The sequence below is a fragment of the Buteo buteo genome, chromosome 6, assembly GCF_964188355.1.
Source record: "Buteo buteo chromosome 6, bButBut1.hap1.1, whole genome shotgun sequence".
Lineage (NCBI taxonomy): Eukaryota > Metazoa > Chordata > Aves > Accipitriformes > Accipitridae > Buteo > Buteo buteo.
Window position 1 is genome coordinate 17,774,976 of NC_134176.1, and position 16,733 is coordinate 17,791,708.

Consider the following 16,733-nt stretch of genomic DNA (forward strand, 5'->3'; position numbering starts at 1 on the left):
TAGCAATTGAAACAGCTACACTTCTATTATTTTCTGTTATACAGCACCAATGTTACTTAGCCTAGTTCTTTTCTAAAACATCTTAAAGAATTTCCATTTTGTAGGAAATTTAATAGATACTGGCTTCTCCATGAAACAGAAATTCCAGATTTTGACCAGCTAGTTATTACCAGGATGTTTTCATGAAATAAATAAATAAATTCCTAAATAAAATATTTTATGCTGACAGAAGTATTTTCCTATCACTCCTGTTAGAATTTGGCATCAAACTAACATACAGAAACCAAAAAGCAGTTTGGACTACAGAGATAAGAACTACTCAGTTTTCCCCACCTCAACAGAATATAACCTGACAATGAAAACAACAGTATCCATAAGGAAAAGGACCCCCCCTGCCTTTTTTTTTTTTTTTTTTTTTTTTAGGTCAATTACTGCATTTTAATAACCTCTGAACTTCCAATTAAATTGAGTGTCTGTTTGTCTATATGAGACACAGGATTCCTCCAGAAGAGTGTAATTACTTGTACAGGCAAGGAGTTTTACATTTCCAAGGGTTATATTAAACATGACTACTTCTCACAGTGATTTTGGTATGACATTAGCTTATCATCAACATTTCAGAAAAACTTACCATTAGCTTATCATCATTTCAGAAAAATCAAGCCTGCATTTTTATTGTGCTCACTACATTTGAATCAGCCTCCATTTCAACACTGCATAAGCTACTTTTTACTGATCCCCCAGAAGTGTCTAATCTATAACAGTACTAACATTTTTTTAGAAGGAAAGAAAAAAACCTGTCAGTCATCCTCAAAGACTTCCAACCGTTTCTCCCAGGTAGGTTCATTACACAAAACATTTTTTTGTTAAAAAAGCACATACACTTTAGATCAATGTATGCCCAGAACCAACCTTTAATTTGGTTAAGGTATGCATATCTGCAATGAAATCCAGCACTTCCCCAACATACTGCCTCATGCATTCCATTGCTGCTGTTCCACACTAGAACACAAAAGAAATAAGTTTAAGTACCAGGTTTTGAATATGTTCATGTTTTTGTCTTTGTTTCTTGTTCACCAGAACACAATTTGTCTGTCTCAAATTCTTTATTTTACTTTTTATTTAGATTACTTTAATTAGGAATAGGTATTCTTTGATGTTTTTCTTCTCACTGTAATATGCCCTTTTATCTGATGATAGTATAAAAAGATAGCCCAGTCACTGTAGCTTCTTCACGCATCGTAAAATACCCTTATCTGTGACAGCAATAAAAGATTAACCAATGAAACTTTCAAGAATATCCTTGTTATGTCATCCTGAAATTTACAGTGGTCCAGAATCAAAGTCTTAAAAAGTCACTGAGAGTTTAACAACTCAGTTCTTCAAGCAGCTGAGCGTTTCTGCAATTGGAACCAAACAGCTACAATCCCAGAAAACAAAATTCAGTCACAGGCACAGATGCCCTTATGTTCACATTACTCATGATGGAAAAACAGTTTAAATGACTGGCTTCAGGTATTTTATGTGTAAACATCACTAAAATGAACACCACTGAAATTTAAGAATTACTTTTTTTTTTCTTTTTTTTTAAACTAACAAATGTTTCTGGGCTATTCCTGAAGCAAAATCATTCAAAATACAGTATTATAATGGCACTTAAGCTAGTTTCAATTTTCAAAAGGGGAGGCAAGGACTATAAGAGATAAATGAAATCCTTCATGAACTGCTCCAGTTTGACCATAAAAGTGTAAGAATTGAGAAGCAAACTGTGCCAGAGCAAGAACAACCTTAAAGGGAAAACAAGATGACTCAATGTGGTGCTTGTTGTATTGCCACAGTACAAATTCTCTTAATCCTTTTCCTAGAACACAATGAGAAACGTGAATCTGGCCTTTGGCTAGTACAAGACAAGCCCAAGGTGTGCCAAGCAGTCAACAGAACAAAGCTGTCAGATTAAATAAGGGCTTTGAACAGACCAGAGAACCCTCGAGAAAAGCTTTCAGAAGGTGATATGACTGACCCACTAGGTATCATATGAACTTCTGTCTACATGTTAATAGTCTGAGGTGAAGATAATGCTAGCTGAATTCAAGGGGAACTATGAATGCCTCATTCTTAGGGGCCAAGTAAAAGCAATGCTTAACTCTTGAGGCTAGATGATGACATTATCAAATTAGGTATCTTTAAGTCACCAAAAACTACTGTATCCAAAATCATAGGCTCAGGGCAAAACATTCCAGTAAAGTTTACAGGGGAAAACTACTCTTCTTTGACCTCTATTTAATTACCTACACTTTGAAGCACAGAAGCTGATTACCCTATCTGAATATACAAATTAACCAGATTTAGTTTTGATCACAAAATTATTAAGCCATAATTGAGTTTTAGTGGCTGAAATTTGAAAAACTGCTAGCATTCTATTTTTAAGCAACTGACCTGGGCGCTTCTCATTTTTGTATGTTAATATCAATCTACACAGTGTTGAACTATGCCACCTTCTGGCTTTTCAAATGCTATGCCTGTCAGTTCCCTTGACAGAATAACAAACAGTAAAACAAGGTCACTGGCAGCCCTGTCAGCATATCCTCCATTCAGTTTATGTGGACTAAGGATTCCACATGGGTTCCAATATATTGAATAATAGAATTATAAAAGATACTATACTCAGATCTCTGAAAATAATGCTCAGTTGCAAAAGACTTCTCTCCAACCATCTATACTGTTTCATTTAAGCAGCAGGCAGCCTGATTCTCTATGATTTCTTCTGAAATGATCAGTTTCCTATCATACCTTCTAACACCAATGTTAGTCTACCTATTGGGAAATGAGTTTTCCCCAGCTTGTGAAGCAGATCTGGGCTAACCCTCATCCATCTGTTTGGGTACTCAGTCACATGTGTCATGGAACAAGTCAAGACCTCCAATTGTGCTACTTCCTCGCATATTCACCAGGTGCATTTTCAGTGCCTAGGCAATTATCAGTACTGGTAATTTAGCTACACTCATCAGCAGGATATAGATGAATGCCTTATATATAACCAGGAAAATACCATTAACTCCATTCCTTAACCAGCTAATCTTTTGTGAGCATGGAGGGAATGGCTTGTAGCTTTCTTCCCTGCTACCATTTTTTGAGGTATTCAGTTGTTCTGTTCCCCACATGTTGTCTTCTTGAGCATAGGCTCCAGCTAGTCTGTTACATGACTAAAGAATATCAGTGAAAGTAAAGGAAGCAACATCAAGTTCAGAACTTTTCCAACGTTAATAAAAAGGAAGAAGCATCTCAACCTCTGCCTGCAATACACCTTGCCAACCAGCAAAGAAATGAACAGGAAAGAACACTAAAATGAAGCAAAATGATCTGAATAAGATACATTTTTTAAAAACCAAAACTAAGAGATGGAGTTTGATTCAGTACTCACTCCAGGCATAGAGGCAATCATCTGTTTATGCAAGATTGTTGACTCAGCTAGTTTTGTTCCAGCATCTGCACAAACAAACTAAGAAGAAATTAAAGACAAGTTATTTTTTAATTATTTTTGGAGGAACCTGAAGACATTAGTAAGTTATTAATTACTTTATTAAAATCAGTTCAGAACTCTTCTTGCTTTTATTCACAGTAATTTGCCTTTAGAGCTCTCTTTCTTTATAAACAACCTAGTTAATTCACCATTATAAATGAGGTAATTTTAATGAAAAAAAATCTGACTTTAATGTGTTTAATTAACACATATATGCTGTGCAGGAGCAATTCAAAGAATATTATATAATAAATCAGACCTTTTTTATAAGCAAAAATATATAACTTTGCTATTCCTTGCATATATCAAATGTTCCTCTTTCATAATGCAAATCACGATAGAGGATGATAAGGCAGCATGCCATGTTCTTCACTGTGATATTACACTTTCACTGAAGTTCTACAATGATGAATTATATGAACAATTTTGAAGTTGAGAACACACTGGTATGGTGTGGTATAACTTCTGCATGATACAGGCCACAACGCTACAAAGATACAAGCTGTTTCTGAGAGAAGGTCAGTATCATTCTGTTAAAGTAGAACATGTCTAATTGCTTTTCTTATGCTTTTATTTTCCTTGCTTTTTTTTTTTTTGCTTCTTTTTATTTCCAAATCCCTTGAACCAAAATCTCTGATGTCCACTTCATTCATACATTAGACCTGCTAATACTGTTATTTAATCATTATAAGCTTCAATAATGCATTGGACACCCTGCAGATGATTTGCCTGTTCCTAAAACTTGTCCTAATAGTGTAGTTGCACTTGAGCAATTTCTCTCCGTAGTGATGCAATGTAACTTTCTAAGAAAGAGCAGACAGAAAAGAACTGTCAGAATAAGGCCTAAATCTTACTTTTCTTTCTTGAAAATTAATACCATGGCACCTTCACAAGCTGAGACAGATATTGACTACACAATATATTTTACAGTTGTCTGATGCATATGTGTTAGCAGTACTCTCAATGACTGACTGCTCTTCTTGAAAATATTTCTAAATATTCCTTACAGACCTAGAATTTACTCTTACACTTCCACGAGCTTTACCTTTCAATAACAGATTTAATCTGAACTCAGACTGCCTACCAAGACTTGGAAACTACTCAACCTATGTCTTCATGAAGAGTCTGTTCTTTGGGATAAATGCCAGAAAAACATACCTGAGTTTAGATTAATAATCTATTTAGGTATCCTCAGACATAGGCCTGGCTCCAGCTGACTCTTCTAGTTAGAATTTATTTTACACCAGAATAAGCCAAGTGGAAATAAAATGGGAATCTAACTCATATTTCAGTTGAGAGATGGCCTGGTGCTCTTCTGTACCACAGCTCTAATAATTACATGGGAAGCAGAAGAAAGCCCTAGGGTTATGGGCTGTATCAATCCAGTAAAGACAGTTGAGTCTTAGCTCAAACAGCAACCATGACTCTCCACTTCTCTTTTAAAAGAAGGACCATTAATGGACTTAGGCAAATAGATGACAGGTTTTCTCCTAACGCACCCTATCTCAGAAAAAGCAATGCTGACACTGAGACCACTGGACAACAGATATGTTGTTTTCCTGTGTGAAGAATTTCTCAGTCAACCATTTGTGTGTAGATTAGGGTTCCCTTGTACTACATTAGCTGCAAAAAAGCACCATAATTCCCTTAAGAATCTGGCTGAGTATATTTAGCATCCAACAGTGAGTTCAGTGCACTGCTACAGATATTGTACAGCACTCACCATATAAGTCAACAAAAAACCCTTGCCAAAGACAAATGTCATTTATTTCAGACATTTTCTTTTAAGAACAATAATAAGAAGCGGCAGGCAAAGCAAACTCTACTGGCATCCTGTAAGCTTTCTACATCTTTTGCACAGAGGAGTTTGTGTTAAATAACAAATACTAATTTATATGTGAAAAACAGCTGACAAACTCCATTCCGTTTCTAATGAATAATTAGGCCTTGTTTAGCTTATCTTTCTTATCATCAGACTGCCAGTTCCAAGGATGCTTCCTAAAGTTGCAATGCAGTCAAAAGAGGATGGGGAAACCAAACTTAAAATGACAAGTTTCTTACATTTCCAGTCCAACTCACTGTCATTTATGTTATCTCCCTCTACAAATACTATAATACATTAAGATATCACTAGCAAGAGATTTAATGCCAGCCATATGTAAAGAAAAAAGGAAAGAAAATTACCCCCACAATGCAAAAAGATGAGAAATGGGCAAATAATTGCCTTGCCTCTTACTAGCATTGTCTGCTAAGACACAGCTGCAGAATAATGTCTAAATGGGAATGTCTGCTGACTGTAGCGAATTATCTATATACCATAATCTATCTATATTATAGCTCCATACATAATCACAGTTTTTAAAATATATATTCTAATAAACATATATGTAATTTTAAATCCTTCCATTCAGTAATTAGTAGATCAGATCTTCACAGAAACAAAGCGGAACCACTAGATACACACAGATTTAAATTAGCTGAAGGTTCAGCCCAAAATAAGAGTCACCTAAACGAAACAGATCAGATGATACACTGAACCTTAAAGCCTGACTGAACAAGCAAATCCTAATGAGACACTAATATAATTTGGAGTCAATGGAAATCCTGAAGATGTGTGCTGATGGAATGTGAGCGGGAGAAAAGTACCGGGAAACAAAATGCTGGGTGAAGAAGCAGTTCCTATGGAAACCCATGGAACAGCAGCATGTACATGATGGCTTTCATTTGCTAGGACAAATCAAGGAGACAGACTTTCTGTACCCTTTATCATCCAGGACACCTATGCAATGATAGGGGTGATCTGGTTAAAATTCTCATTCTTTGTAAAGTGGGATAAAGTTAACTCTCATCTTAGCACTGATGTCACCAGTGACACTGATTGCACCACGTAATCTGGATGAATGGGGGTGTCAAATGTACATTCCTAGGAATTCCTTTGTTAGTCAGCCCACAACTGATCTATCACTAAAGTGCTCTGTCTCCTTTGTTATCTCGAACATTTTGACTAATCTCTGTACTCTGTGCGCACTGTCTGTATAGAATCTTGCACACAGGCTAACATGTCCATAGGGACATGACTGTCTTGGAAATTAAAACCATTTCCATTTGGTGCTGTGTTAACCCTGCTATAGCTTTATGGATTCAAAACCATATAACTTGAACTAAAACTGTGGCTTTGTGTGGTAAAGAGGTGAATCAATCCCTTCATTCTATTAATGACACCAAAGAAAATTAAAATAATCAGGTACATATGCATTTTTACTAATAGGTTTCTTAAATTACAACGGTGCTTAAGATGGGCTTAGTGGTTACCATGGTATTTAAATTCAAGAAGCTGTTGAATGATTCAGACCACATAATACCAAGGGCTGCCAATTTGCACAGTCAATGGGAGAAGTAGTCATCATGCCTCCAGTAGGCATCTATGGCAGATGGTCTGAATGCAACCCCTATTCTTTACCATTGACTGCATAAAAACAGAAGCTGGCTGCTTTGGATAGCAGGAAATATGAATCACTTCATCAGCCTCTGAAAGACAGACATCATAAAAGACATTTATATCCACATTAGGTGCTGTTGTGTAAGGTATGAATACACCGCAAAGTGAATACAGCATATGGGAACAGTGCTAGGAGGAAAACCCAGGCAATTATAATTTTATCTTCTCTCATAAAGATAATGTAAGAGAGAGTTTTTCCTACTGTGCCTATCAGGTGATTGACTCAATGTGAAGGACAAGTGTTCACCAGTTAAATGTCACTGCCAAAACTGACGTGGCATGTTTTGCATTCTCAAATGAGGAATTCAGGATTGACTAGACTGTGGGATTGTCACCCTTTGGGGTAGCCATAGGACTGAGCTATACAATAGAGCAGTGCAGAAAAATTGCTTTATTCTGTAATACAAGAAACAGTCAGTTCAAGTCAGCAAACACTGATGCACATGGTATCAAGCTGCATCACTGCACCCGTAAGACAGAAAGAGGTTGGTGGTTGTTAAGTGATTTGATGGTCTTGGCTGGGACTGAAAAAAGAAGTCCGGGCTTAAAAAAATTTTAAAAAAATATGCAAATTTCTGCTTTTGAAATTAAAATGGATTTTAAAAAAATGACCTTTTACCATCGAAAGGAAAAAACCCAAGTGTTATTCTTCCCCACACCAACTTCTTCCCCTAATACTGATGGCATAATAATTGTTTTCAGAGTTATCATAACTGCTATATAATTTCACCTATCAGTATTATTTCTCTGTCAACTTGCAACCACTTATTTACTATGAGTAATGTGCCAGTACTCAAAAGAAAACGAGCCCATAGTAAGCTATATGAAGCTTTGGCCCTGTAACGGGAGGGGAAAGAGTGAATGGAGCTGTGAGGCTGGGAGCATTACGAATGATCCACATAACGAACATCTTGCTTGAACCTTATGGAGTGCTGTTATGCTGGTCCCCTATCATTTAAAGTTACTAAACAGATACAATGGTTAGCTCATTGTATACAATAAGAGCCCACTACCTGTGATTAAATTTGATTGACTTCAGTAAACTGTTTTTGAGGGACAGACTTGTGGTGCCAAACAGTGCCACACTTGGCATTTTGGAGGCAGAAAGATTTTTCACGAGTTTGTATCTTACTTCATCAGATTTTCCTATGAAAAAGCTAGCTTAACTCCTACCTCAGCAATCCACGGAATGAAATGAATGGAAATATTGTCTATGTATTCTTTGCTGGAAAATTCCACATTAAAAGAGAACAGCCTTCAGGGACTGGAGACAGCTGACTGCCTGCCTGAATAGACAGAAACTGAGTTCTGGCCCATGACCAACTAGCATCTCTTCCCACACAAACTGCTAACTGGTTTTGGGGCTATAGTATGAAGACAAGGCAGCAGCTGGGGCAGCTGCCCCACTGGGAGATGGTATGAAGCTCAATGGACTCCATCTTTATGGGTCCCTTCCAACTCGAGATATATTCTATGATCCTCAATACGTCAGCAATGATGCACAGGTCATTATCATCCCGGGAAATGTGGATTTCCAATTGAGTTTCTTAAATTTTAGTGTGCCAGTCTAAATGTATGCACCTACAGTTACAAATGTAACTGGATTTTGATTCAAAAAATTCTTGCTTTCCCTGACATTGCTGGTACTTTATGCAACCATGATGGGCTTGCTTTTTTTTTTTTCCCCTCCCCCCCTCCCCTGGGCCGAGACGGGATCAGTATGAGAATTACATGGGAATCTCCTGTACCTGCACCAACAGCAGCAGATTCATGTCTGGTAAGGGTGACTTTAACTTGAGTGCCTGCAGTAATTCCAATATGACACTGCGCGTCAAGTAGAATTTGTCCCTTTCCTACAACAGAAAAACACAGAATTATTAATGTCCTGAGATTCACTGACACACACCAATAAACCACAAAGATACTTTTAATCTATGTTTGAGACTAAAAAAGTTACAAAAGTGTACTGGTTTCTCCTGTCTTACAAAAGAGCAGACATTCATCATTTATGTAATTCTACAGACTTGATTGAACAGACATCAGTGAGGATGATTCTCATCTGATGTTGTATCAGGCACTATATCCAAGATTTTAATATTTCACATGTGAAATATAGATAGATTTTATAAAACAGTTATAAAGCCCAGGCATGCAGCGTAGCTTTCACTAAGTAGTTCCATATAAAAGGAAAAGCAGTAAGGATTGACACAGGAGAACAAAACTGGCAACAGTATTTAGCACTATTCTTTCATTAAACCTGCCAGAAATGGTCTGCATTTTACCATACTTTTTTCCTGTTGTCATTCCCCTTAAAATAAGGGTGCCTGCACTAAGGCAGCTTGGACATCTATTTTCACTCATTAGACCAGCAGTACTTTTCCACTTACACAATAAAAACTGTCTTGGCCATGGCTGCTACAACAGAAACATTTTAAAACATAGTGGAAAATCAGCCAATGGAGATTAGAACACAGAAGCCTAAGAATAGAGTTGTAGAGCTGAGACAGCAAGGAGGTACAAGAGATAAGATGAGCTTGTTACACATCTTACTTTGACATTCTCTGACTTTAGATGATAAGATAAAAATGTGGAACAAATTTATAACCTGCTACTGACCAGAGCAACTCAAGAATTTTGATCAGCAGGAAGACCTACACTAAGCTCTCTTTCAAACGACCATCAGAGATGAAATAATGTTGTCTAATAAAGAGAGCGTATCCAAACTGGGCTTAAGATTTAAAGCCTAGTATCTTCCATGTTGTACATCACGTGCACTTGCCTGCTCACTTAAGTTAAATGGGTGGAACTTTTTACTCAGTCAGGGCCTCATTTCCTCTGTGACATCTGTAAAATGGGATAATAATGTTTGCCTCTTCCTCAGAGAACTCTTGTGAGGTTTAGTTAGTTAGGGTCAGTTTGAAGGCCACCTCCAGCTGCACACAGTAGCAAGTGCAGCTAAAAGGGAAGGAGTTGGAAGAGATGAATAGCTGGAAGTGAGAGTGAGCTTTGGTTGCAGCAGACCAAGAAGCCAGTCACCAGCGTTCCTCTTCGGAGAGCTGATGTGACCACATTGTATCTGCGTAGCATACTGCCAAAGCTTACAACAACAGTGTGTATCTCCCCCAGTATCCACATACCTTTTAATGAAAACAGATTTTAAACATCAACCCCTGATTTGGGAGAAGGTGCCAAAACAACAGAATGGTATGTCTTTCATGAACGCTATGAGGCCAAACTGTGAATCAAGAGACCTTACTTCAAGTTCCTAGTTTGATCTTCAATTACATGGAGCGTGCAGACAGATAACACATTTAGCTGATGGAATGGGCCCCAAACTGCAGTGGTCCTTGTCTACCTACATTGCTGCAGTCTAGGCAGCTAAACTCACGAGAAGCTAACACTCTAAAGAGAAAAAAAAATAATCATTCCCTTATGGGAGCAGCAAAGACTGGATCAGTTCAGCTGTATTATGAAACCATTACTTGAGGGGACAAGTACTCAAAAGTCACACATCACACATGCTTGAGCGGTGCTCTGGTAAGAATAATACAATATAAGAACATCCAGGAGAGGTCAGACCAGAACAAATGTCCTCAGTAACTCATCTCCAACAAGGCCACAAACAGATGCAAAAGGAAGAATAAAAATAAGGCAAGCAGGTAGAATTCCCACCACTACTCTCCTAGCTACCAACTATTTTCAGGTCAGGGAGCTTCTGAGCTGAGTGTAGTTTCTGTATAATTCATAACTCTCAGTGGATTTCTCTTCCACGTATGTGTCCATTCATGTCTTGGACCCACGTCAACTTTTAGCACCCACAGTACTTGGCAAGGAGTCACACACTGTTGAAGAACCACTTCCCTTTACTTGCTTTGACACTGGTTCCTACAAACTCAGTATGTTCTTGTTCTTGTACTGGAAAGGCATGAAATTACCCATCCCTGTCTGGGTCACTTGTGACCTTACAGACCTCTCTCATATTCCCATCAGTTGTTGCTTTTTCAGATTGAAGACCCTAACTTAGTTCCTCTGTACGTGGAACTCATCCCACTGTTTGATCATTCTTGTTACCGTTACCTGAACTTCCTCCAATTCTACTATATTCTGACTGGGAATGGGGATCCAGAATGGTGCACAACACTCAAGGTGCAAATAGACCCTGATTACTTGCTAGAATTCACCAGCAACAGTGACCCTTCCCACCATCATATGCCTTCACAGTCCTGAGACACATACAGAATGCAGTGCCATGCTTAGACAGTTGACAATTACATCCCCCAGAACACTGGACAGGAGTTTGTATCAGTAACCCAGTACAGTAGACTACACATACTGGAAAAGAAGAGAAGTAAAATTCTTTCAAAAGCATTCAGCTATTTTACAGACTAACACCTATGGTACACAGGATATAACTGGGTTATAATAAATTGTTTTGTCAGAACACTGGGAAGGAAGCATAGGCTTCATGAATCCCAGCTTTCCTTGGCTCTAAGGATAACATAACAGTGAGCTACCTCTTTCTCAGAGAAGTCTCCTACCTCACAGCCTAAACTCTTAATGTTTGTTAAGGACATGCAGTGCAGAGACATGAAGCAAAATCAAGCAAAATGTTTTTGATATCTGACCTCTTGCTTCCTGCACTGTAAATCACGAGTGATGACACTGAGTACCCTTCCTATCGAAGTCTACTTATTCCTATCATTCTGCTGGTGATAAATATGTTTAAACATAGTTTATACATACTTTAAGAACTTTATATTCTGCCATGGAGCTGTAAATGGGTATTAGCTCCATGAGAACAATGCCCAGGGGAGTCACATGTGTAAACCTGGTACCAAATAGTCAAGAATACAACCCCTTTAGCCTCTGTTAAACCAAATTAACCCTCTTTAATGTCTATGCATCCCTATAAAAAAATGCCTTGCAATCTTCAAACTGTGACTTGCCAGAGGTCTATGTGTAGAACATGAAACTACTGAAGTTTGTTTCTAGCAGTATCTCAGGGCCCAAACTTGGTAATAAGAATAGTAAATTTGGTTCTTTAATGGAGTGGTATGCTATCCTCCAAGTAAGCCAGTATAAAGCAAAATTCTTTATTTTATCTCTGTTGCTACTACAGTAATTACAAATACTGAAGATTGGCCACTTCAATATTCTTTAAAAAAATTCAATAGCGATATCATGTCGTGTCCAAGTCAGTGGCATTCTGCATTTACTTAACAAGGGTCAACAGAATGCTAGCAAAAGGCTAAGTTTAGGTTCAAGCTTCTGCAGCTGTAAGGGATAAGAAAGGCAGAAATTGTCCATTTTGGACCTTAAGATACTTGAAAGAAAAACTAAAGATAAGAAGATTACAATACACAGAAGAGATGCTACTTTCATGTGAGAGTTCCGCAGGCACTGAAAAAATCATATTGCTGACCTGGAACAGGCACTCAGACAAGGAAATACCAGATTGATGTGAGTCTTCAGGCTCCAAGACAAGAGAAACCAAGATATTCCTGCCACAGGGTATTAGGAAAATGTTGGAGATAAAAAAGATTTGGAGTGGTTGTACAGCACTGACCTCTACAAAGTGCATGTCAGAGTGGCTTGGTCTTTGAAAAGACAAGAATCCTCCACAGCTTAGCTGAAAGTTGGTTTTGTTCCACCCAGCACATTCAAAGTAGTAAAACAAGTAATTAAATCTGAATAGTTTAAATGTTCACAAATTATGCCCCTTCTGGAATTCACTTCTACATGGTATTCTACCACAAACAACACTTGTTGTTTACTTGGCTACAGTGATTTCCACTGTAGAGAAACACACACATCCCAACTGATTTGTTTTTTTCTAACAGCAGTCATTAATTTGATATTTCTAATGCAAAACCATGGTAAGCTTTCAGAAATAACAAAGATAATGTACTGTGGAGTTCCTCTAAATTAAGCATTTTGTGGCTGTAAATTACAGGAGACCATTCACTAATGATTCCATTTCTAGGTCACCAGGTTGCATTAAACTAAATCAAGAAGGAGATTTTACTAAGCACTATAATTCAAGCTTCCTTTGTGCAAGTATGTACTCAGTATATTAATAAAACATTGAACCAGGAAGCATGCAAGAAACACATGGGGGTTTTTAATACCATGGTTTTAATAAAATTTTTGTGAAATAACTGAAACTGCGGAGCATGATGGGAGTGAAACATTTCCTGTATTTCAAAATTTGCTTTAGCAGGCAGATGTGAAATAGTCCTATCAGGCCACAAATGCAAGAGGAACTTCTTTGCTGCAGTTTTAAATGTGGTGGGTTTTTTTGTTTCAATGAAAAAAACCCACTGTGGGCTTTAAGTTAACATTTTTCTCACTTTGCCTTGCCCAAAGCCTTAACTATAGATCTAACTCAAATTACTTCCAAAAGCTGGATGGTTCTTTCTGTATTCAGGATTTTTTTCTTTCATAAACTCTTCTCTTTCAAATGAGACAAAAAAGGTAGTATTTGCTTGCTGTAATTAAACATACTGTTAGTTTCTATTTAATGCTTCAAACCATTACATCTGGTAAAAGTTTTTCTCATTTTCTTGTGGTGCAGTTTTTCTGTGAAAGTGTCATTGCCTTTATCATTTCTTCTCCATTGTTTGTCTAGTGATATTTTAAGCCTTATCAAGACCGAAGCAATGTGTTTTCCAGCTGCACATTATCAATACAGAAAATCATGTAGCTACTTATGAGAGAATGTTTCCTGAGGATTAATTACTGTTTTGACAAACCTATCAATGATGGAAAACTGTGCACTTAGTGGCTGAAGCAACATTTTTGCTCAGTACCTTAACAATCTACATAATGGAGCATATGGGGCCTTATTAAAAGGTTTGATTGGTTTTTGTGGATTTTGTTGATGTTCAACTTCTCACCAGTAGCTATGAAAACGAACTTGAGTAATAACTCAGTGTTATTTGTACACCATAGCTTTCATCCAGGAATCTTAAAAACTTTTTAAAGGTGCACACATACCGTTCTCTTTTCTATGTAGCTTACAACCATGCACGCCAAAGTGAGATACCTAACACAGAATGAAACAGGATCTAAGCTGGGAAGCTCCTAACTTGGAGTCTTCCACTTTATTTAGCTATCTGTTGTCTCCCCTCACAGCTGTGCTCTCAAAAGGCACTACCAGGAATAGTTAAGTTTTTACTGCACAAAGTATGCGGCTAAACTTGTGCACTAGGAAAGATATGACTGTACAGACATTAAGTCATGCATGAATATCAGATATCATCTCTACAAGAGAAAAAAAATTTCAAGTCATGAAATCACACCAAAATACTTTTCCAAGCAACTTTTTCCGCAGGTTCCCTTTATCTGTGTGTATACTGTGAATGTGAAACTTGATGTTATTAAAAGGCACTAAATTGTGATCACTACTTGATCAGTCAAACTACATTAAAACTGTTGACATGTCTGAAACTTGACACTAATTTCATCTTTCCTTACAAACACACTACTTGAGGGAAGTAGGACTTTGTCCTATTTTCAGTTGTCCCTAAAGGAAGATATAGTCTCATTGTTACCTTAGTGAAGGCTCGGTAGCACAAACCACACAGTTCCACCAGGTAGGCCAGAGTGAAGACAGCATTCTGAATTACAAAGCTTAGCAATTTTGAAAAAGGCTCCAGAAGGCTCTGCAATGACATGATTTAGAGAAATCAATAACTGGTTGCTCAGCAAAACAAAAAGCATGCCAAATCTCAAGTGCCTGAATGGAACAGCATTATTTTTAGCTCAGAAGCTATCTTGCTGGGGTTTACACTGTTTCAGTCCAATGGCTATTCTATTTAGCATTTGCTTTCATGCTTGTATGAGAAATTAGAAGCAAAAAATTAGAAAATAGTTTCACTTCTGACACAGTGCTTATGAGATATAAGAGATTCTCTAGTGTTTATGCAGGAAAACCTCCTTGACCTCAGCGGAATTGTACTGCAGAACTTCTAAGGAAGTTCATTACTATCTTTTTTTTTTTTTAAAAAAAAAAAAAAAGAGGAGGGGAAAAAAAAAAGAGAACATCAAATCCTTAAGAAGATATACATTCACACCCACACAGGAATGTAATCCCACCCACACTTTACTGTAACCTAGATTCCAAAGCTCTTATCATTCTCCAAAGAGTATTGGACTGCACAATTTTATGCTTATATATAATACTTTCCTAGCTAGGGGATAAGAACACATTCATAGAATAGCACAGGCTGGCTAAATCTGAGGCAACAGAGTTTTGTCTTCTTGGAACTTACCCTGGTGGCACTAGTGGTAGGTATCTTCAACAAGCAAATCATTATTCTTAAACTAGAATCTAAAGAACACTGTGAACATATTTGAAGGCAGGAAAGAAAAAAAGAAAAAGAAAAGAAAAAAAACCCCAGAGTTAGTACCTTTCTGTGCACATGTCTTGCTTTTAGTGGTAGCAGCTATGAATAAGTTACAGGTGAAGTCTGAAAAATGATCCCTAATGATCTTTACTTACTTTGCCTAAAATGGCTTATTCCTGAACACACAGTCATACCCCTTCATTGGTAACATACCACAGCATGGGCCTTGAGATGAGAAAATTTCACTAAAGGGCTAGTTTAGAAAAGTTAACTTTAACCCTTTTATGACAAAAATTTCTAGAAATATATTTCCACTGTAATAAAAATGGATTGGAGGAAAAAAAAAGAGTGGATTAGCAGGAGGTATGCACCATCTACCTCATTTTATATTTCTGTGGTTGCCCTGGACTATGACATTTTCCCCCACACCCCAAGACAGGGCTGCAAGTTACACCCCATAACATCAGAATGCACCCTGGCAATAGCTGCTCCAGATGCCCCTCTGAAGTTGCTCCTCATGGTGTAATTGATTTTTCTTCTGAGTAAATTACAGATGTTGCAGCAGTGAATGGGACTTTTCAGGGTCTACACATTGTCCTGCCTCATCCCTGCTGCAAGCATCTAGAACAGCAGAGTCATTTATGACCCTGGAGGAAGGAACAGGAGATGGAAAGCTCAGGAGCAAGCAGTTTTTTTACTTGTATCACTAATGATACCTCCCATGAACAAAAGGGAAATCAGAGTAAACACTCCACCTAAATGTTCTGTGAATGGCAGCTATGCAGTTGGAACCATTAAGATGCAATTAATTTCTTTTTATTTATTTCAATTAGACAGATGCAACAGATTGGGGTGGCTAGTATGCAAAGGGAATGGTTATTGCCTGTTTGGCTTAGTAAGTGCTGCAAGATAGTGCCTCAATTTACCAAAACCTGAAGAGGTTTCAATATCTGAATATTGCATAATAGTGCCAAGGAATTTAATATCATTCATGTAATTTGGTGGTGACACCCAATTTAAAAGACAATGTTATGTCACAAAGTTAGATTTTGGATCCCTCAGCTCATATTGAGCAATGCTGCTTTGCACAGAAGAAATTACCACTGGGCTCATTCACACCATAGGAAATAGCGTACAGGCATCAGAATGCCATGTTTACTGGAAAGACTCAGAAAAGTTTTTGCTGTGTTTACTGAAAAGACATCTGGAAATATACACACTAGGAGATAAGATCCATCTGTATGTGCTCTGAGCGCTCAGAAATCAGAGCCCAAAGCTTCCAGATTCAGTTTCTGCAACTATATTCTGATTACAGCCAGAACTACAACCTGGTCAGCCAAACACACTAGGCTCAATTCCCAGTAGT

General features: G+C 37.6%; 1 protein-coding gene across 2 annotated transcripts in view; it reads right to left on the reverse strand.

Annotated features, from left to right (window-relative positions):
* UNC79 (unc-79 homolog, NALCN channel complex subunit) overlaps window positions 1-16,733 on the reverse strand; it is a 114,984-nt gene that overhangs the window by 17,781 nt on the left and 80,470 nt on the right. For both annotated transcript variants that reach the window (XM_075029922.1, XM_075029921.1), the window contains exons 42-46: window positions 15,293-15,361; window positions 14,573-14,683; window positions 8,768-8,872; window positions 3,422-3,499; window positions 913-1,002 (exon numbers count right to left, since the gene is read on the reverse strand). In XM_075029922.1, the coding sequence (XP_074886023.1) occupies window positions 913-1,002; window positions 3,422-3,499; window positions 8,768-8,872; window positions 14,573-14,683; window positions 15,293-15,361 (453 nt within the window). The remainder of the gene's footprint in view (window positions 1-912; window positions 1,003-3,421; window positions 3,500-8,767; window positions 8,873-14,572; window positions 14,684-15,292; window positions 15,362-16,733) is intronic.